Raw genomic sequence first — 22,909 nt, 5'->3', positions numbered from 1 at the left:
TCTTGTATATTTACACAGATAAATGAGCCAAATGTTCACACTCACCTAAATATGGAATAGTAGGAACCATTTTTAAGCTTCTGATGTACTCTCGTGTCCTTTTATAATTATCTTCCTTAGACAGCAAATAGTCCAGCTTCTCAAAGTTGGCCTTATCTTTGCGATTCAGTAGCTACATAGGAAGTAAAATGAAGGAGATCATTAAAAGTTGAAAAGACAAAGCTGTACAAAGACAACAACAAATACTAATTTATTGAATTTCTCACAGTAAAGGAAAGTATGCTCAAGTTAAGACTAAATTCATCCTCATCCAAAACAGCACAATGTTTGAAGACGTGCTGCCTGTTAAGAAAAAAAATGCACTTTCAGCTTAAATCTTAAGTTATGGATAAACATGATTATTACTTTATGAAGAATCTACTTATCACTAGTTCAGAGTTTTGAATAACATCAGCAGTATTAAATTTTTAAAGGAAAAATGTATATTATTATACAACCACCAATGTTTTCAGAATTTACCGGAACTGCTAAACGTCTTCTTGAATTTGGAAGTAGAAATAGCACTGGGAAATGCTCTAAATAAATGCAAGTTGTGCAGTGTATTACTAAAAGTATGAAGAAACTTTTAAAAAACCTAAGGAAAATAAGTCATTATGATACGCTTCTGGTTTTGATTACTGGACTTGCAACAGAAAAATCACAAAAACATAAAACAGTGCAAAAGATCCTAAAGTGACAGAACGTGGAAGGATAAACACACAGCATGCAACTGTAGCTATAAAAACACATTCTTACTTTCAGCTGCTTTTAGATACATCAGTAATCTTTTAAAGATGATTTTAAAAGCCATCTGAGCCAGAGTGAGTGGAGAATTATGGCATTGTCCACTGGCTTCTTGCATTTTAGTTTCTGATAACAGACAGCTGTTCCCCAGCACGTTTCTTAACGTGCCTCTTCCTTTCTAAAATTCCAACTCTTGTACTTCAGAGCTCACAAACCTTGCTGTTCTGTCACTACAGTTGTGAGTCTCCCCACTGTTATCAAAAATACTGCGATGCATACGCGTGAGTTAATTGCTTCACTCAGTCTTGTTCAGAACAACATGGGCTTGACAATAGGCATCAGTAAAACTGAGCCTTGTCCATGGGAACACAAACCTGCAACTTAGGAACAGCACACACCATATCACAGCTAAATAACAGCTGTTAATAAACTAATGTAAAAGGTACAATAGTGAAAAGATTTCAGATGAATTATACTGTTTACTTTTAAAATAGCACTGAGAATTCCTTAAGGTCCTAACCCTGCACGGTAGTATATATTTGGACTACTGTGTCTTCAAAAAGGCTTAGATTTTATTGGAGTCTCTACACAGATGCAACAGGATGGCCACTTGGTTCAAGATCTACTTTAATACACCAGAAAAAACTTAGTGTTTTCAAGATGTCCAATGTTGAACAATGTCAGCATTGTAGAAATTTACCTTTTGTAGCTGAAAGAAAAAGAATTACTTATCACAAACATAAGAAAAAAATTGATCAAAAGTTGCTTGGTTTCTAATGAATGCACAGAAGCATCATTTCTGGGCATAATAATTAAATTTTTCACAGGTGTGACAAAGGACACTGAAAAGGCACTACCTTTTTAAAGGATTTAAAGTAATAAACTTTAGAAAAAGAAAAGAGTCTTCTTTTTTAGAGGAGAAAAGTTTACATATTTGAAGTAAAAGAGTACCTTTTGAATTCTAAATTCAACTGGGCCTTTGTCACATTTTATTTTCTTCTCAAATGGCGTTCTAAATTCCTTAAATATGTTACAGAGATACTTTGAAACCAAATGTTAATGAGTGTAGTAGTACATTACATATTGATACACAATGTAAGTTTGTGAAATTTCTTTAGGTCTGCCTTGCAATGAGTTATTCACATACTTAGTTTCACACACAAGTGGTTTTCCCTATTTAAGTCCCAACTTCATATTTACTTCGAGCTGCTCAGCAGGTACTTGCACTTGTATTACATCAGAGCCTAATTTTCAACTTTCAAATCATAAAAAAAAGTTACAGGCATTTAAAAAGTTATATAAACTAAGGTAAAAAAAAGTTAAGTACAGTCATATATATTCATCAGTTCTTTAACAGTTAGTGAGATCCATGTTGGGTGAAATAAAGCAATAATGAGAATTACCTAATCCTCTGTACATTTAAAGACTACATACAGTAGGACTACAGTATAATCATATACTCCAATTTAGAGAAATATGCAAAATATATTTTGCATAGTTTATACAATTATGATAAATTTAAATGAGAAATTCTGTCATGAAGAGACTGAATTTCTGAAAATGGAATTACTGATGCTTTTAATTTCCAAAATAAATGAAAATTGAAATGCATTGTACGATACAAATATAGAAGCATTCATTCTCTGTTTAAGTTTTATTTCCCCTTTCCTATTATGCAATGTATCAATGATACAATGATTTGGGTAACAGGATACAGATACACGCTCTCATACTGGAGTCTGCTAAGACTATTTATCAACCAAAATCCTCTTGAGTATGTAATCAGTGGCTTCTAGAACAGACAAGTCACTTCTTCAGGAAAACAGATTGTTTAAAACATGCAACCATTTAAGCTCTACTTAAACATGCACGAGATCACTTTTCCTGCTATGATGGTGCAACACAAGCAATTCACAAGAGTTCAGAAAAATCTCAGAATTCAAACAAGAAAAGACAAGACAATGGTCAAAGGTAAACTTACAGCCCAGGTTTTTGTCAGCCTGAAAATAGGTGCACTTTGCAGCGCTGACACCACCGACATAAGAGAATGAAGGTTATTCAGGTCTAGAAGCTTCTAGGGAAAAAAAAAGGATTAATAACTTTTAGTATGCCTAAAAGGGAAACAAGATTAATCTCAAATTTGCATTAATAAAATACAAAGTTTTCATCAATAACTGCAGATAGGAACATCAGCCAGTGCTGTGAATGTGTGAAACTCTTAAGTCTGCTTTAAAAGCTGTAAATTTTCCTAATATATCCCCCAAATAATAGGCTTTTTAGTTTCGAGAATGCCAACTCTATCTAATTTGAATGTGTTCTTTTGTAAGGCCGTCCCTTTAGGAACATAAAACATGAAATAATTATTTGGTAGGTTGTTCTTGAAAATAAGTTAAAATGTTAACAATATCGTTTTGGAAACAAAGCATTTAATCAGGCTAAAAACATGAATTAATATAACTCTACTTTGTAATCTATTTTACAAGGGAAATTTTCTCATTTCAACATGCCTTAAATTCACTCTCTGCTGACAATCACGCCAAACACATTGATCTCAAAAGAGAGAGTATTTCAAGATAAAACTGGCTTAGATGATAAAGTTTCCTACAATATAGTTCCAGGAATATAGAAAAAATTCAGAAATGCTGTCATGTAACTTATCTGTAAAACGTAAAAAAAGGCTGTATTTTTCTTCTTTCTTCCAGCACTGGTTACTATGAACAGTACCTCGTTATTAAAGGCTTAGATAACATAAGCTTGCCTCATCAGAGTGTAAATGCATAAAAATTCCTTCACGTAGAACTCCTACTATATGTAGGCAGTAAGCAAAATTGAAATCATAGTGACCAAATTAACATAAGCCTGTTTGCTAATAATTTGTGTTTTTGTTCAAAAACCACAGAATTGTATTCCTAGGTTCTTACTTTCTGAACAAGGAAAGAGACCAAGTATGATGGAAGAACTTATAGCTCTGTAAGTGATCTCGCAGGCAACCTTCCAAAGACGAGGACATCTTTAAATGTAAATAACAAAGTTTTGATAAATAAGTCAATGCCTAGAAATATTTCTTTAAAAAGGAATGATGCATCAAATATTCAGTCAATATACTGTTAAAATGCTAGAGTAAAACATAATCCATCTCCCTGAGAATGATTTACTCATTGCTCAGGAGCATTTGAGGAAGATTTTGTTTTTTACTGAGAAAAAAGAAGGAAGAGAAAAAAGGGCTGTTTTTTCTTTTTTGCACAGGACAAAAAAAAAAAAAACACAAAAAAAAACTTTGTTATTTCTAAAAATAGCCCAACATCTCTGAGTTGCCCATTCTCCTAGTACTTGGACTATGTGTTTTTGCCAAGAACTACTTTAGGTATGCTCTTTTCTGCACAAGTCCAAAACTTCTATGTGAACTGATGGGACATGTTCACAATATATAACTGAACTGATTGTATTACACAGAAAATACTATTCTAGTTACCTTTGCACTAATATTTTGCATTCAATCCACAGACTAGATAACATCAGCTGTTTTGAAAATTAAAAAAATATAGCAACATATGCACACACACTCACCCACTATTTCACATGTACAAGATTAGCACTCGGGCCTTTGATCTAAGTGCTATCTTCTTACTAATATCAGTATGTATCACAGATGCTCATACACAATAGAAGGACCATAGGTCATGGAGCAGACAAGCATTTTTCCTACACACAGCATCCTCAGTGAAAAATCAATTGTTCCACAGTCTCCCCTGAAATGTCAATATATTCTAGGGAACAATGGCCATTTCTGTGATACAGATTTGATATGAGAAAAAAAAGTGTTGAGTGACTTGTAAAAAGCAGTGCTCAAATTCATTAAAATAACTGAGTTTGAAGAGTGGTAATTTATATCAACAACTATTTGTTGCAAATAGGAATGATGCCTTACAATGATCATTTTAGAAGCAAAAATTTTTCAGACATTTCTTTTACAGAAAGATAAATCTGAACGGGGCAGACAGAACAGTTTACAACTATTTTCAGTGCTGGCAAAAACACTTCTGTTTATCAGCTATATTACTTTTACTTTTATGCAGTTGGGTAACTGGCCAGCAACAAGACAAGTCATTTTTAACCTTGTTAGGCAACAATGTAAGAACTAGAGCAGTGATCAGTTACACCGAACTGAATACTTTCATTTAGCTAAGTGCAAACAACAGATGCCATACCTTTGTCTTAGTCACGTGATACAACATAGCAGATGTGCTAAAAAAGAATGCTACCCTCTGTAATCCAACAACAGCTGATAGGAGTATTGCAGAAACAAACTGAAAGGAAGTAAGATTTTGAACAATAGTACAATAAATATATACTTACTTTAGCTATTTTCACAAAATGGCTCAATATTTCTGCCCTTATTTTTAAGGTCTGTGCTGTTAAAATTTCTCGTACAACCCAAAAACTGACCTATAAAGTAAACATACACAATTGAATTTAGTTATTAAAAAAAGGACTTTATTAGATTCAATATGTGTACACTTTCATGATGTTCCATGGAAAACACAAGATAGGAAAAGAGAACAGTTCTGATCCCACAAATTTTCATCTGTATATATGTAATTACCCAAAAGCAGTACCACTGGACTTAAGAACTAGGAAGAAAAGTGGGTCAGTGCTGAAGCAATGGGAGGAACACGGAGTAAGAAAGGAAAGAAAAGCTAATGTTGTACCATGACACATCAGCAAAGAGCATCAGGAACTCAGAGTCTAGAGGAAAAACAGAGAAAAAACGTGGACAAAATAACTGAAAACAGGAACTGTCATTTAAAAAAAAAATCAGTCCTCATTTAGTAAAACACTTAAATAGATTCTTACATTTTAATTCATAGGAGTAGTTCTATTTAACTTTGTACTCAAAGGCAAGTGGCAAACAGTACCTGCTCATCGCACTAATTAGACGATTTACCTGGTTAAACCTCCTAGTAAAGGCAACGATATTTGGAGCAAGGATATGTTTTTCTTTCTTATTCCAACCACAGCTGGCTAGTTCCTAGGAAAAACAAAGATTGTCTTAAATGTCAGTAACATTTAAAAATGCTAAGAAGTGTAGAAACTGGTATGTGAGCAAAACATGTATCGGATATTTCTAAAACCAATCCAAAGGCATTTGTTCCATGACAACTAGTCTAACTGAACATTTCCTTATGAACATATTGGATGAGATTCATATATTCTCCTGATACTGGAAATTTAGACATCATTATTTAATATTCAGATACAGAGAGAACGTGTAGTCAGTCACTGCTGAAGTCTCTGAAGCTTAATTCCGCATTGATTATTTCAATCCAGGGATTTCCTGTATGAGCACATTAGCAGACATAGGAGTAAAGACTTCACTTTCATGTAATTTATCAATCCTGTCCAAAACTGAAACCAAAGCAAAAAATATCAATAAGCAATATTAAAAGTAGCTACAGCTTTTTTTTCTTTTTTTTTTTTTTAAGAATACAAAATTCAGCTGTGCAACTAGAGGTGGTAAACTAGTTATGGTGACATTTAGGAATAATTATTATAGTTAGTAATATATTGTATCAGAAAACTTCCATAAATACACCACAGTATACCATATTCAATCTCTGTATTTCATTTGTTTATTGAAATGCGAGATCTACAACATTTGAAGAACACAATTTTGCAACTGTAATATTATTAATGTTTATAGGAGGTAGAAATTAAAATAAAAAGAATCTTTTTTGAAATGCCTTTGGGTGATACTCAGACTGCAACAATTTATCATTTGAAAAAGGCTGAACAGTAATGGTCTTAAGTCTGAAGGTCTTCTGGTGGACAGAAGGCTGGGATTAGGGCTTTTTGTTTTATTTTGTCCTTGAATTTTTCCACTGTTGTTTTTAAGCATTTAGCCACACTTGACCAAAATGGGGCACGTACTTAAAGCTTAACATTTGCACTTTGATGCTAATGCAGCAAAAAGGCAGCAAAAAGTTGTCAGTATGCCACATAATCCAGTCAAAATATATGGAACATATTTGTGAATACTCTTTCATTATGATGAACACTTCAAAAACAGCCCAGTTCAAAATAATAATAAAAATGATAAATTCTGCAGTATACTCATAACTACAATTAGTTAATTCCAATACATAATAAAACCATCCGAAGCTGAACAATCTGTAGCAGCAATAACATTAAGTATTCTATGGCAAAAAATGTCTTTCACCTAAACTGCAAAATAAATACAGGAAGTTCCTCTTGGAACTGTAAAGTTAAAAAAGCCAGAAGTGCTAAAAAGCAGACTAATATTTCTCCTTAAACTAACTGAATTAAATAATGCATCAAAGGAAATTTGAAGTGGTAACTACAGATGTGATCCTACCAGAAAGAAAATACCCATTTGAAAATGGTTATTTCAGGCAGTTCCAAATATATTTAGACAGCCTGGCTCTTTTTAATTACAGATTCAAGTTACCACATATCTATATGGTCTTTATATTCAGATCTAACAAGTAGTGGGTATGTATATACTGGAAATGAGTTCTCCATAGGACCAACTAAATCACTCTTCTGTTTTTAGAACCACAAAATTTCACTCAGAATGTTGTTCAACTTTCCAAATGATTGCTATTAACTTCAGAGGCCATCAGGCCAAAAGGCAGAGAGTCAGCCAAAGAGAATTCTGTCTCCAAAAAGCACTTTGTACACACTGATAAACTGAACACTTTCTCCAGAAGTGGAAGGCTGCATGCTGCTGTGTGAGCACCAGGAAAAGCATTTCCAGTTCCAAACACGTTTCATATCACAATCTTCCAGCATTTAAGCCTTCTGCATGTAACAGTGCCAATTCGCACCCGTCAAGACACAGGTTCTCCACATGATCAGTACACATTTCGTCTTAGAGCCTGGAAATTATATGCTCATGCGGAAAAATCTCAGTCACTCTACTCGGGATAGCAAAATTCACATTTGTTAGAAAAGCGGAAGAGGTCAGTAACCTAAGGATCTTAAGTAGTTGTGAGAGGGCTAGTGAGTAACAATGGAAAATCCTGTGCACGTTAAATTAATTTGAGTAGGTTTAAAATTTGGACTAAATAGAAAAGTTGTTGATATGAGTAAGCAATCCAACATTCTCCTGCTGAACTTTTTTTTTTTTTTTTTTTTAAAAAACTGCTGAAATGTACTATTTCCAGTATTAAACTTTATCTTGTTGTATGGAAGGATGCAGATAATTTCGTTAATGTACACAGATACAAGAAATTTTCCCAAGTAGGCAAAAAACAATTAGCAGAGACTGCCGTTTTCAGGATGTTTTAAAAAATCTCTAAATAAAGCTAAATAGAAATCTAGAATGTAAGCATAGTTATTTCTATTGGAGTACAAAGAACCGTTAATCAGAGATCTCTTACTGAGCTCTTATAAAGTAACATGCAAATACTTTTTTTAATGATAGCTCAATAGAAAAGCAGAAAAAAGCCTCAGCAAGTGCTAGGTTTAAAGTGTGTTTGGGTGTTTGAGGTAAGACTTCTTTGACAAACAGCACTCTAAAATCTTAAATTTTCCCATCCATGCACAAACTCACGTTAAAGACACTTAAACCCGAAGAAAACACAACAACGAAAGGCTCTCCCAAACACAAAATTTAACAGTGGATAACTCTTCAATGTTACTCAGCCCAGTAGCTGGAGACTCAGAAGACTGTCGCTGTGCAAAGTTCTGCCATTGAACTAAGATAGCTATGTAAGTTCAAGCAAATTATTTCAGCCTCTCCATGCTTTTTTCATTTCCTCCTTCTGGCACAGGAAACTGAAAGTGCAATTCCCCTCTTATTTCCATATGTCAGTGCATTTAGCACTACCTCCTGAATTCAAAGGAAGCTCGTTCTGCAGAACAATTCTAACCACCTTGCACAAGCAAGCACGAAAGAAAAAGAGAGTCATTGTGTTCTTCCCAGCAGGTACCAAGGATTAGAATGCAACAGCAGCAGCGGTTCTTGAACAGCTTCATCAAATTTTCTCTTGTCCTCAGCAAAGACAGTTAGTATCACTTACAATACCACTGAACAGGCTACTACAGAAAAAGCTTCTTCCTAGTAAAGACTCTCAATAATGAGAGGAAATAGCAGATATTATTAACATGAAATACTTGGGGAACCACCTAAATTTCCAATACTTGAAATAGTTCTCCTCTTTCTGTGTCTTTCTTAAAAGGTCAAAAAATTAAAGGGCACAATTACGTAAGCTTTTAATTTATTTCCTTAGAATCTAATCTTAAACACAATAGGACAAGTTTGATGCAGCTGATGCAGCCTAAAATACAGATTACAACTACAGGGGTAAGTCAAACTCTAAAACCAAATGTGAACTGATAAGAAAGACCAGAAGAGAGAGAATAAAATTTTGACATTTGATATATTTATCCTGAAGAAACTCTCACACAAAGACAGGAAGAATTCCAGAAAAACACAATCATCTCTTTTGAAGACAGCTAGCAATACAGAATAAATAGGGCTGGGGTACAGATTCACAGGACCAACAAGGAATAAGCCTAACAGCACTGGTGAACTGCAAGAAGTTGAGATATAAGCATTTTTGAAAGAAAAAGCATTATTTACATGGTTACATTTCCTCATGCACTGAAATCCAAAAATTTTAAGAGACAGTTTAAGAAAACCTACCTCAGGCTGTATAGCTTTAAATACTGGCATATCCATTAGTGTAATCTGGCTCTGCAATAAAGATAAAATTTTAAATAATGTAATATGAAGGGATAGCAAGCATTTATTTACATTGCTCGGTGTGGCCCTTCAGTAGCTTCAACTCATATATGAACATTCTCTCCATAGAGCAGATTTGCCCAGTACAGAATAAGGCCTCTCATTTCCAGGCAGACATACCACAAGCAAAAACTCCACCATTCTGAGCATCAGCATGTCACTACTCTTACATTTACTTGCTATACCAATGTGAAGACCTTCAGTGCCTGTAGTGGTGTAATAACAAAGGAACTGGGTTTCTGAGAGTCTTGCTGTTTTGGAACTTTATTGACATAACAGAAATGGCAAGAAGAATGATTTGCCTTTCACACAGAAAGCAGCCCACATTTTAAATTCGCTGGGTTGAAAGGCAATAAAGCATTATGATGTGTTAACTGGTTATGAATGTTTGGAACATGCTTTAAAGGGGTCCCACAGAGATTTTCGCTGATGAGTATGTCCTGATAAGACATTGTAATACTGTTTCAAAGCCAATTATTTTAATAAAAATATTTATTAAATCTTTAGCATCACAGCAACAAGATGCTTGCATTGCTTCTGTGACTGTAATGACTCTGCATATTTAGAATTCATGTAAATTATGTTTAACCAATACTTCAGTTATACTACAAGTATATAATCCTACAGAGCTTTAAATTGTGCCATTTACATGATTAGACATGTTCTTTTATATATCAAAAGAATGCTTCTTTAGATCTTTCCCCAGGAAACCTGATCTATTGATTGCTTTGTTTTGCTAAACCCAAAACAGCAAAATCTTGCTAACTGTCTGTCACAGTACTCATTTGATTCTGTCAATTAAGAACGGTAACTTTCCATTTAAATAACATTTGAAAAAGGTTTCTGTTATCAGTATTAATGCTCAGACATGAGCCTAGAAAAGTTAACAAGGTCCATAATATTTGACAGTCGGACATGGAAATTTCCTTTCATAAATGGTTAATTTACTTACTCTAATTATCTCTTGCTTTTATTTTATGCTAAGACAAAGATTTTGCCACAAAGCCCTAGTTGACCACTCTTATAATACTCATATATTGGGATTTATACTTCTGAGTAATGTTTGAGCATTTGCAAACTCAGATGTCATTAACATTGTCCACAGCTCCCACAAAAACCGTGAAAGTCCATTTGCAGCTTCTTGACTGTCTACCAGTAAGATGCACAGCAGATGCTCCAAAAAGCAGATTATGAGCCACACTATGTGACTTATTAATAAGAAGTTTTCAGTGACAATTAGTAATCATTTCAACAAGCCACTGTTCAACAAAAACTACTGAAGAGGTGAAAACAAAATTTAATAGTATTGACAAACTGCTGGTCTTTCCATTATGTAATTACCACCACGGAATTTCTCCCGTGCCATTTCTAAACTTCAAAAAAAGAAAAGAACACGCTAAACTTGAAGACGTGAGCCTTCACCTGGCTGCATTCCATTTTGCTAAACATCTATATATCAGTACAGCAATTCCATCTTTCAGAGACCTGCTGTTCAATGTACTACTCGACTACAAGCCCAGACCTCTTTTTTTTTTCCCCCCAGTCTCCCCAGCCGAACTCAAATTATTTGAAACATTCAAACTACTAGTCTTAAAATATATGTAATGAGAAATGCTATGCATAATTTACTGATTATTATTTACCATAAAAAAGGAATGATCTATTTCTCTGAATGGCACAGAAGCAGTAAGGATACTTGAGTTGTCATTAGAAGAGAGAAGATCAGGGTAACCCCGTGAAAAAAGTGAAAAAATAAGAACTACTGTGGCTAAGAAATTTGTGTTAAAGTTTGTGTGACCTGTATTAAAATCAACATAAACAATACCCCCAAAACCCAACTCCATCAGTAGAGTTCACATATGATTTGTTTCAACCTTCACTGCCAGTCCTGCAGACACAAGTTTCAATTTTGTTGGATTTTTTTGTTAGTGGCTACAGATAACAACTGGAACTGGAGAAAGAGAGAAAGAAAGATAACAGAAGTTTGGATTTGGGTTAGATATATTACAATGAGAAAGGGTGTGTACACACGTGTGCGCACATATGTGTGTGTGTATGTGTGTGGGGGGGTGATTCTTTGTTTATGAAGTGTACCATTAGATCAAGACCTTCACCAACAAGCTTCCACCTCAAACCAATAGCACTAGAAATTACAAATGTAACAAAAAAAGATGACTTATAAATTACAAGCAATCTTACCTCAACTTGACCATTTTATGAGTATGGTACTGAAATTGCCACTTTCATCTGTGTACTCTACACTAGTGTTAAAAAGACATCATAAAAATTTATTCCAAAGTTGTAAAATTACAGGAATAATGTTGCAGTATCTACAGGACTTTTTTGTGAATATGTATTACAGAATCTCAAGCCAAATGAAAGAAACACCATTTAGATGCCCAGAATAATAACGAAAACATTGAGCTAGCTTCATTAGCTTGTACCCTCAACTCTTTTCTGCTCCCTAGCAAGTAAGTGTGGAAATGTAAATTAGAAACAAAGTGCCAAGCACATGAGAACTATATTGGACTTTTGGCAGTGCAACAGCTCTGCTTTCAGTTTGGTAATGACACTTCGTTATTAAGGAATGAAAGTTGCCTCCTTTCTACAAGCAGTTTCTCTCTGGGATTTAAGAAACTGATGTTTCCAAGAAACTGATGTTTCAGCAGGAAAGAGGAGTATTTGAGGTTTCAGTTAAAAAATGAATAGGACTATGGATACCTAACATTATTTTTAAACCTATGCTAGGGTTTTCTAAAACACTGGAAAAATTTTAAATGGCTTTAAGCAGAAAAACCAATATGCTAAGTCAGCTCAGTACTGAATAAGTCCTGAGACATGTTTACATTATTGAAGTTTATATAATCATAAATTTGCTTTTGAGAACACTGGAAGTTTGTTTAAAAGATTTTGTTTTAAGAAAAAGGTTTCATGCTATTTTTACATCCTGAGAGCCCTGAATATTATACAAACATAAATGCAAAAATAACATTTCTACTTACAGCAAACTCCTCAGGAGTTACTTTCAATACATCAAATACAACTGCATCGTAGCTTTTATTGGCATAATCCGAACTCCGCCCTTCCAGAGAATCTGAGCTGCTACTACCCTACAAAGAAAAAAATAGTAGGCTTATCTGCAGAGTGATGAACTTCATGTCAAATTTGAAAAAAGTTATTTTTTTTATTTATGAGTAAAAATCTTAAGAAATTACCGAAGTACATACTTTTAAAAAAAGTCACACACTGAATCCTTCAGTTTCATTCAGCATGGTTCACGAATGCTTCCAACATATTTTGCCAAACTGACTTTCTTCTGCCAAAATGGTACTGATATACTTAAAACTCTTTTAACTGTATGAAATTTCCAGCTTTAAAAAGCTCGTTTTGGAATTATAAACTAGATAAAAGAGCTGTCAGATCACAACAAACCAGCTGGGATTTTGAAGAATCGCTGTCAGTGGAAATTTTTAAATTAAAGATGCAAGGTAAAGAGTAGGTAGATGTCGGGTCCAAATCATGTTGCTTTAGCCATAACATTATAAAAAGTGAAAAATGTGACATGTTCTGAAACTTAACCCAGTGTTCGTTCCAGAATATTTTAGAGTATTGTGCCTTGACCTTAAAAATTGTCGTCTTGCCCTCCATTTGAAATTTCTTACCCTCAAGCTCAGATGCAGGCACTTGGGGCTGTTTCATTCGCTTGAGGAATAATGTTACATAATCATCTCATTTTTCCATCTCTTACCTTAAAACTGCATACTGACTAAAAAAATAAAAATATATCTATGCAAAACCTTAAGTCCCTACCTTGCTTAGGTTATTTCTTCATTAGAAGAACAGATTGTCAAAACAAGATGAATGGCTAACTGCAGCATGTCGGTAGTGGGTTGTGGGGAGGAAGTAGAGCATTTGATTACCAATAAGGTAATCAAAAGGACAGATAGGAATGGTTTCCTATTGTTTCATCTTAACAACAGAATTAGGGGTTATCGATTAAAATTAGAGACTTTTATATATAAAAAAGGCTACAGGTCTTTGCACAACATAGAGTTAAGATACAGGATTCTATATAAACTAAAAGATTAGGATTAGGATTCTTTAGATTAGGAAAAGACAGGGATTCAAACAGGGGACCAGATGAGCTTCTGCAGGGGGTCCCCTGACAGTTACTAAACAGAACCTTCCCCTCAGGAAGTCCCTGGGTTGCACACAGCTGTGGCAGGATGGTATCGGGGGAATGTTTCCTCTATGCCTGCTCCGCTTTTATGCCTTTCTTCAGAAATTTGCTTTTGGCCACTATCAGAGGCAGAGGCAATGGAACAGAAGAATCTTTAGTTTGACTGTGGAGCCTTATGTTCTGCTTTAGGACAGACCTTTCTGTCTTGAGAAAATGGTGTGAGGAAGCCTCTTTTTTTTTTTTTTTTTTTTATGATTTTGAAGAGGAATTTCAAAATTGTGCTTATGTATCTCATTTCAAAAATGCCCCCCATCTTTATATGAAAAACTATTTTTGTTAGTTTGAAGGCATTTATACCACGTTTGAGAAAATGATCTTTTGCAGCCCACAGCTGTATCATGTGGGTTTTATTATAAGATTTTTAAAGATCAGGATCTCTGTAAAGCTGCTCAGCTCAGTCCTGAAACAGCTGACTTGTTTCATGATAAACAGGACCACTGCTTTGATAGGATCAAGTTGTGCGTGCAAATTACTATGGAAAAGCTTGCTTTCAATGGTTCTTCAGCTGTCTTAAGAGCGAAAGAAGTGGAATTTTTCAAGTGGGGAAGAATTACATAAAAATGCTTTTTCAAAACTCCAATTATACATTTAAAACATGTGCTTTACAGGGCAAGCTGTACTACAGTTGATTTATAAAATTTCAAAGCTCTATATGAAAGGAAATAAAAGTCAGTAGGATAACTAATTCCCAAGCAGTCTTCAGTTGGCTGTCCTGGAGCTACAGACAGGCTGTTAGCTGCGCACAGCAAATGACATGAAACTAGGCAGGTTTTCGAAATGGCATGACAGAGCCACCTGGTCTCTGAAGAATACTAAGAGGTAAAATAAACAAAGTCTCTATAGACTACTTTCTTACTAGCAGACTAGTGAATTCCAATAAAAGTTCTGCTAGAATATTTCTGACTGGCTCCATCTGGATGGTATGCTACATTGCTCTTAACTCATTAGCAATAAACAGCTGCTATATTTTCAGAAATTCTAGTTATGGAATAAAAAGTCAAGAAATGCTATCTAAAATTAATCAAAATGAGTAATCATCAACAAAAGCAAAACCAAAAAAATGAATAAGTTGTGAACACCCTGAACCACGGTTTTCTAAATTTGCTTTGTTGTCAAATACTACACTGTTTACAAGAAACAGGCCTGATTTGACTGATAGTGGAAAGGGTTTCTGTGAAAGTCAAAACAAGCCAGAATTTCCGTTTTGATACAGGAACTACCAAAACAAAAACAATGAAGTGTACCTCTGGAGTGGCGGAGGTGACTATCACATTGGCCATGAGGTCATTCCTTTTATACATGCTCTCCCCAAGAAGCAGGAAGTTTCAGCTCAGCCAGCACTGGTGAGAAAACATGATGAAAACAGAATTCCTGTAAAGCAAACATATGTATGCTTACAGCATCAACTGTAAAGGAGTATTAGTTATTATCACTAAAGCCATGCCAGGTTTCTTACCCCCACTTCCAATACCTCTAGAAATGCAAAACCCCATATATTACCTGTCATTTATGTTGAATTAGTTTTACATGAAGCCCATGCTAGAGAGCATTTATATAGCTAGACAGCTAGATGCCTTTAAAAACAGGAAATGTAAGCTATAAACTGAACAAAGAAATGGTGTTTCCTCACATTTCCCTGCTCATCACTTTAATTAGTCTCATCCCTGGTAACTAAAGTCTCACTGTATCTTCTTAATGCACAAATTCTATTTGCAGCTGGTTAGGCTTCCACTAATACCGATACAGACAGGTATGCTTGAAAGCATCTTATATCAAGCCCCAAAGAACAGAAGTTCTCCAGAGAAGAAAAGCTGCCAATATCACCATCCCACATTGGAAGGATGAATCTCAAGGATCTCTGCAACGCTATGGGCTGAAGCGAGACTTCTTCCAGACTGGCTTAGGCTGACAGATTCAGTTCCAAATTGGCTTAGAACTTCATATATGTAATATACCACCTTTAGCTTCCTCCAGAAACCAAAGACTGGAGTGCAAAAAAATCAAGAGTATGTGGTATGACAAAGAAGCTGTCTCTAACCCCTTGAATGAAACAATCTGCTCCAGTTGAAGTTTCTGTAGAAATGTAAAGCGTGTAATTAAAGCAAAAATGCATATTATAGTTCGGAAATAATGAATACTGTGATCACAATAGTAATGCTCATAGCTAAAAGAACAATCGGTCTTCAAATAAAGCATAAATAATTACAAGGCAGCATATTCGTGACTATTGAACAAAGAATCATATTCCTCTGATATCAGGAAATCTGACTTCCTTTTTCATTTTCTTGGATATATGTCCATTGTTATATGTTAAAGATATGCACCATGTGGACATAGGTAAACATATAATATGATGGATCTAATTCTGTTGTGTTTCATTCAGACAAATAAAATTTGTATATAAGAAGGCATCATAGGTCAATCTACCACTAAAATGACAGCAACTGACATGAATATAGATTTGAATTCAGATAGCACAGATTTTCATAAAAGAATTATACACACCTTTAAAAATCACTTATCCAATGACAACAATAGAAAATTCCAAGCACAAAACCCATTCCTTTCGATCAACATTTAACATAAGGGGAAAGTGAAGGGAATCCTAAGCAACTTTATTTTCAAATCTACGCAGCAAAGAAAAACATAAAATTTGACTACAAGATTAGCTAATTTAGAAAATCCCTCAGATGACTTTCTCATGTCACTCAGAATCATCAGTAATGGGCATGTCAGGTTCTTCCCTCAGATGGGACCTCTGATTATTGGTGAAAAACATTATAGTGAATTCAGTGTTTCTACTGAAGAGGCTAATGGAGACAAACATTCTTTTTATTTGTCTGAAATGAAATAAAACCAAAAGCAGAATTCAAATTCTATTCTCAAACATAATCAATTTCACATAGATATAGTCTTCAGTGCATTTTGGACATCTCCGTACTCACTGCTAGCTTAATAAGGTAATGCTGCTCTTTCATTAATGGCCCAATGACAATTGGCACAACGGCACAGTACCTGCTAAAGTCCTCTACCACACTGTTCAAGGTAACGCACATGCCCTTGGCCTCATCCTGTCACTTGAAATTTTGTCAGCTAATATGTCATAATGATTTAATTAAAATTTAAGCTCCTTGCATCATGAATCGGAGTTTACACACTCTCAAAGCTAAGACTATCTTTACCTTATAAACAGTTTTATAGTACTACATTAAAAGACTCTCGGAACTATGATGAGACAGCAGTAGGTGATAGTAGGAGAGCAAAGGACATTTACAAGCCTTACTGAAGTCATGATGTTCAGCATGATCTTCCACAGCTTATGTTCTTTTATTCTTTTCAGAGAAGGTCTTAGCAGAGGACCTGCCTCTCACTTTCTCAGGTAATTGATACTTTGCAAGAATTTAGATCTGAAAATCCAAATGGAACCTTAAGTAAAAGCTTGTTTAGATGGGCACAGAAGCTAAAACAATCCAGACTTGCAGGACTGTGCAGAAAGGAATGCTCAATGCAAACACTTGTCTCATCAAAAGGTCATTTGACTTTACGTTCTCTAGGATTGACTTCCTCAAGCAGGCAATTTATATCTGTTGCTGGCACTGTCTTTTTGAAGGACAGACAAAACAAGCATAGCAAACTTTGCTTCAAATAGCTCAGCATTCCAGTATCTGCAAAACAGACTGAAAAAAGAAGAAAGAAGAACACTCCTCCCAAATTAAATAATCAGTATTACGTCAATGGGGCAAAAAACTAAATTATCTGAATATTTCTCATTACTAAATCCAAATAGGCTATTAGGAACAGGTTAAGACACAGACACTGTGTAGCCCTGCTTCACTGTGCAAAGAATCTGCAGTGCTGCAGACACTTTACACCCTTCCTATGTGCTGCTAACAGACAACTAGTAAGAATTTTTTGGATGTGGTATGCACACCTGTACTAACAGTGTAAGCATGTGCGCCTGCACATACACAAAGAGCAGGAAGTGCTCACAGGATTACCAAGACAATTCAAGCTCTGATCCAACTCAGAATGAGAAAGACAAACAGCACCATTTTTAATGGTTATTTCGTCATTCCCCAGCGTACACACAGGTGAATCCCACGGCAAACACTGCCACAGGTTCCTGTACATGTACTGTTTTAGCAAAATGCACAAAAATCATACAGGTTGCAGATGCTCATACATGCAACTAGAGACAGTGCCACATCTCCCTTCGCATCCTCACCCTTACCCGCAATACCTAGATCACACAAATAAGAAAATACTGAAAAATAAAAGGAACATCTGATTTTACTCCTTGAGGCAGGCGAGGTCTTCACTCCATCTATCATGCTATGAGGCCCTACAGGACAAAACACAACTTCTCCCCCACAATTTTATGGACATGCATTAGATGGATCAGTAACTGTGTTTTGAATAATGCCAGGTTCTCCTCAGTTAAACTTGCCAAGAAGCAATTTCCTTTATCTTGCTTCCTGATAAAACAAACTTCTATATTTTGTGCACTAGCAGACTGCAAAGTATTTCTAGGTCTGGAGTTGCTCGTATTAATAGCCCTTAGAGATACTGAAGTGGAAAGCAATTTTCATGATGTAATTTCTTTAAAATGTGGCATTTATATCAGGGCCACAAAAATATTCCCCTGTCTCCTCCTCTCCGCCTTCCTGACTAGGCTTTCCAGTGTGCGGGGGCTCAAAAATGCTCTGAAAGGGGAAAGAAAAATCCCATATGTGATCTTGTATCCTGTCCAAGCTGATTTTTACTCCAGGTTTTAACATTCAGTAAACCAAAAAGAGACAGAGATGCTCTAATATCAGAAAACAGAAGTACTAACATACTTTTCCCCTTCAACATTCAGCACTTATAAAGATTGCAAGGTTAGATACTTTCATTCTAAAAAGGAAAAAAATATATTTTTTCCTCCAAATACTTCAAATAAGCATGAAAAATACACTGCTTCTTCATATTTGCACAGGTTTTTCCAAGATTCACATCTCAGATGATAAACAAATATTTACCTACACATCCATTTGTTTTGCTCTCGAGGAAAGTCACAGGGAGCAGTTGTCTTTTTCAGTCAAACCAAAAGCAGAGTTCTATTCTTCTGAAGATCTGTTGATGTCAATTATTTCCACACCTGCTACCACAAGAGGTATTACTCTGCAAAATAAGTAACACTGCAGCTACTACTAGACCTACTGTAACAAAAGTCAGTCAAGTTATGCACAAAAAGGTATTAAAAATAACTAATATAAAAGCTACTCTTCCATATCTGCAATATTTCACTCCAATGAGACTAAAAACAAGAAATTTCTGAATTTTGAAAGTTATGAAATGTCCAACATGCTGACAATAAAAGGCAAAAAAAAAAATCACTAAAGTGACAAGTATAATTTCATTTCATAACATTTGCTTCTTAAAAAAAAATCTTTAACCTGCTTACATTAATCATCAAAAAAAAAAAGCATCATACAAAGTATGCTAAAAAAAAGAACAAAACCTTTTCAGGGAAAGTTTGCAGAAAGATCTGCCTTGCAGTAGATCTCATTCATAGATTACCAGTAGCAAAATGGAAAAATCAAGATGCAAATGTATATGCTGCTAGAGGCTGTCTGTTCTTCTTTGACCACTTAACATACCCATTTAGATATGGACTTCTTCTGTGAAGTGAAAATGAAGACAGAGCAAGGTCAATTAAATTGAAATCAATCAAAACAGAATACAAGAAAAATCACTCTAGCCACTACTTTACCAGCATTTGTCAGATATTGTTATTTATGGAACAGAACTGACATTCTCTGACAGCAGCAATGTCAAATTAAACAACTTCTTCAGTAATAAGTATACAATGACCACATGAGTTCATTCTCATTAGCGCTTATCCAACTCACAAAAAGTCATTAAGGACTCCTAAGCACAGAGATACACCTCTGGCAATGGAAGTCCCTGTGCCATAGATCCGGAATGCTGTGAGAGCATTCTGGGGAAGCAACGCCAATGGATGACTTTGTTCTCATATTTCCTTAGGCAACCACTAATGACCCCTGCTCTTACTGATTTTCCTACTGGAGAAAAAATATTGGGCTAGACAGACTTTTGATCAGACCTGGTACAGCTACTCTGGGCTCCAAAGTTTAACAATCTTTCTCAGCTGACTTCAAAGCCTACTTACTTACTACCTTCATTAATTATGGTGATTAGTTGATTATGGCTGGTTATGGTATTCTCCCGACATCACTGAGTCATGAACCCACAGCTGTAGCACGCTTTTAAGAAAATCTACGTTGGTATTTTACCAGAAAACAATTGTGCTTTCTAAAAGATGCTGAACTAGTTAAGCGAAGACAATTAAAGAGCACTGCCATGACTGGGCACTGATAAACTTGGTTGGAATGAATGAAAGCTACCAGGTTTTTCTAAATAAATTTGGTACCAGACATCAGAACGATTAGTTATTATTGACCAAGACAAAGGAACGGTGGTATTTTACCAGAAAACAATTGTGCTTTCTAAAAGATGCTGAACTAGTTAAGCGAAGACAATTAAAGAGCACTGCCATGACTGGGCACTGATAAACTTGGTTGGAATGAATGAAAGCTACCAGGTTTTTCTAAATAAATTTGGTACCAGACATCAGAACGATTAGTTATTATTGACCAAGACAAAGGAACTAAGAACACTGACAGAATCTTGCTCTTTTGCCCCCCACCCCGCTAATATCAACACCCTATTCCCACTTCATTGACAACTGCCACAAACTAAGGACACCCTTATGATAGACCATGTACAGAGCACCACTTTCAATTCTGAATTGTTTTTAATCATTGTACTCATTTTCCTCTTTCTTCATTCTAAAACTATTTCTCCAGATGTTTAACATTAAAATGCTTCTTTCCTTGATGAACCAGGAACAAAGTTGTATTCAGATGCTGTGGGCGTAGAGTACAAATGAGAATATGTTAGTCCAGTTAATATATTGGAAGAGGAAAGTGGAACAGTACTATGAAAACAGGATGAAACAGTAATGTCATTACGCTTGCACCTCTGTGCTTGCATTCAGCCACTGATGTGAAATTCACATCATCATCTACATCACATCCAGCTTCAGCCCGGAGGCTTACAGAAAGGGAAAAAAAAAAGCACCTTTTTTTGTATTATTGCTAAATTAAGAGATGCAAAGACTTAGCATCAAGGTATCTAAAACCATATATTGGCTATTCTCCATATTTGGATAGTTATGGATGGTATTTTTCTCCAAATTTTCTTTGTTTAGTTTAATTGTTAGTATTTTTAAAAAGTTTTCAAAATCCTTCCAAATCAGAACAATTTACAGCTGTTTCATCACTGCAGTGACACAGCAAGGCAGTCTGGAAACATTTGGTATGGAGAATTTCTCCACCTACCTACTGATTGTAACCTTTTAAAGAAGCAGCTGCCAAGTGCTATACAGACCCTTGCTAACCCAGAAAGAAGTTGATGCACAAACCTCAGAAGCATTAAGCAACACTGGTGTAAAACCATTTTACTCCCGACTGACACTATTCCCTCTGACATGTTTAGTACATTCAAACGTTGCATCACATCTTCGCTTTTCTGAGTGCACAGGTCCCTCCAAATACCACCTCTCAAAACCCATTTCTTATCTCCTCACATACAATTTCTGCAAAGTGGAGAGGAAAAGGATCACATCACCTATGGTAAAGACAGAAATGATCCACAGGAACCTATATGGCATTCTGAGCCCTTTCATAACATGCACATGTAATATACATACAGAAAAATGTGTGCACATAATGTACATGAGACTGGATGGGTGAGTTGTCTGAATAGTCACAATGCTTTATATAAAAAAACCTCTCATCCTTTTGAAACAATCCAACAGCAAGCAAAAAACCTTTGTGGCCATTTTGTACAACACAGAAAATTCTAGAATATTCAAAACCCTGCATGCAAATAATAAATGCCTACTAATGGTTTAGTAAGAAACAAAATAATTATGCTATACAAGATTAAAAGCCTTTACATTTATGTGAATAAAGATCCTCCTAAGCAGTGCACATATTTTCAGGATCAATTTCACTAGAAAGTCACTAATATGTTTCATTATGCTTTAGGCAACAGTACCACCTAGAGATGAAATATGCTATGAACAAGTTAGAAGTAGTTTCATGCACATTCTGCTCTGAAGAGCTTCCTACTATAGTTAATGATGAATAATGTAAATAATGGAAGTAATACTTATCATTCTGCGTATAAAAATCTGAACTGGGCTGTGACAAGATCCAGTGAAGATACACTCTGAGGTGAAACAGTACTCCAACATTCAGTGCAGCAATTTATACCAGACACTGTTTTACTATCAGCACAAATACAGAAGTTGAGCACAGTTAACAGTGTGTCCCAGATTTAGGATCACAAGACCTGCCAATCTTCGATGAATCAACACAGAATTATAACCAAAAACACTGTAAACACTGTTAACGCTCTGAGGATTAATTATGAGTTAGCCTACTGTGTTAGCTGATCGCAATCTGAAACTGCTGAACTAAGTAAAGTATTCATCACTAACATACATTGTTCCAAGCAAAAAGGCTGGAAAAGTTGATTCTTACAGCGTCTCTCAATTGTTGCCAATGAATCAAATCTAACTCCAGAGTTGACTGCTCCTACTAAAATCACCTGAGCTCTCCTACTTCCACCTCTAGTGTACATACACTCAAACGAATTCAACCATGAGCAATGAAGCAGGAGTATTCCAGCTGCCAGTAGCTGCTGTGATGAGTTTAAGAAACAACTTCAGAAACCAGGTCCCAGCCTCATCAGGCTTTATGAATGTGCACAACTGATTTGAATTATACCCCAAAGCAGGTTAAAAACAACACTCAAATCTCAGTTGTGCTACTAGGATATGCCCTACTTTAGCAGTCACATTTCATACTAGATGAATTTTTCAAAGAATTTTCAAAAGAACTTACTGTTGCAGGGCAACCTGAATACATAAAAGGAACCTGTGTCAATCACTACACCAAAAAGTTAGGTTGACATTCTACAGGCGGAACAAAAATAAGTCCTTTCTTATTATATTTTGAAATGATAACGAAACTGTAAGGCTGAGATTT

The 22,909-nt window shown here is 35.4% G+C and overlaps 1 protein-coding gene across 2 annotated transcripts in view; it reads right to left on the bottom strand.

Moving 5' to 3' along the window:
* RALGPS1 (Ral GEF with PH domain and SH3 binding motif 1) overlaps positions 1-22,909 on the bottom strand; it is a 133,874-nt gene that overhangs the window by 98,639 nt on the left and 12,326 nt on the right. For both annotated transcript variants that reach the window (XM_064524021.1, XM_064524022.1), the window contains exons 3-10: positions 18,809-18,950; positions 15,035-15,161; positions 12,553-12,660; positions 9,452-9,502; positions 5,729-5,812; positions 5,140-5,229; positions 2,765-2,857; positions 46-172 (exon numbers count right to left, since the gene is read on the bottom strand). In XM_064524021.1, the coding sequence (XP_064380091.1) occupies positions 46-172; positions 2,765-2,857; positions 5,140-5,229; positions 5,729-5,812; positions 9,452-9,502; positions 12,553-12,660; positions 15,035-15,091 (610 nt within the window). In that variant the 5' untranslated portion in view covers positions 15,092-15,161; positions 18,809-18,950. The remainder of the gene's footprint in view (positions 1-45; positions 173-2,764; positions 2,858-5,139; positions 5,230-5,728; positions 5,813-9,451; positions 9,503-12,552; positions 12,661-15,034; positions 15,162-18,808; positions 18,951-22,909) is intronic.

This window comes from Dromaius novaehollandiae, chromosome 20 (genome assembly GCF_036370855.1).
Source record: "Dromaius novaehollandiae isolate bDroNov1 chromosome 20, bDroNov1.hap1, whole genome shotgun sequence".
Lineage (NCBI taxonomy): Eukaryota > Metazoa > Chordata > Aves > Casuariiformes > Dromaiidae > Dromaius > Dromaius novaehollandiae.
The sequence above is the reverse complement of the archived record's forward strand: the minus strand, read 5'-3'. Positions and strand labels throughout refer to the sequence as shown.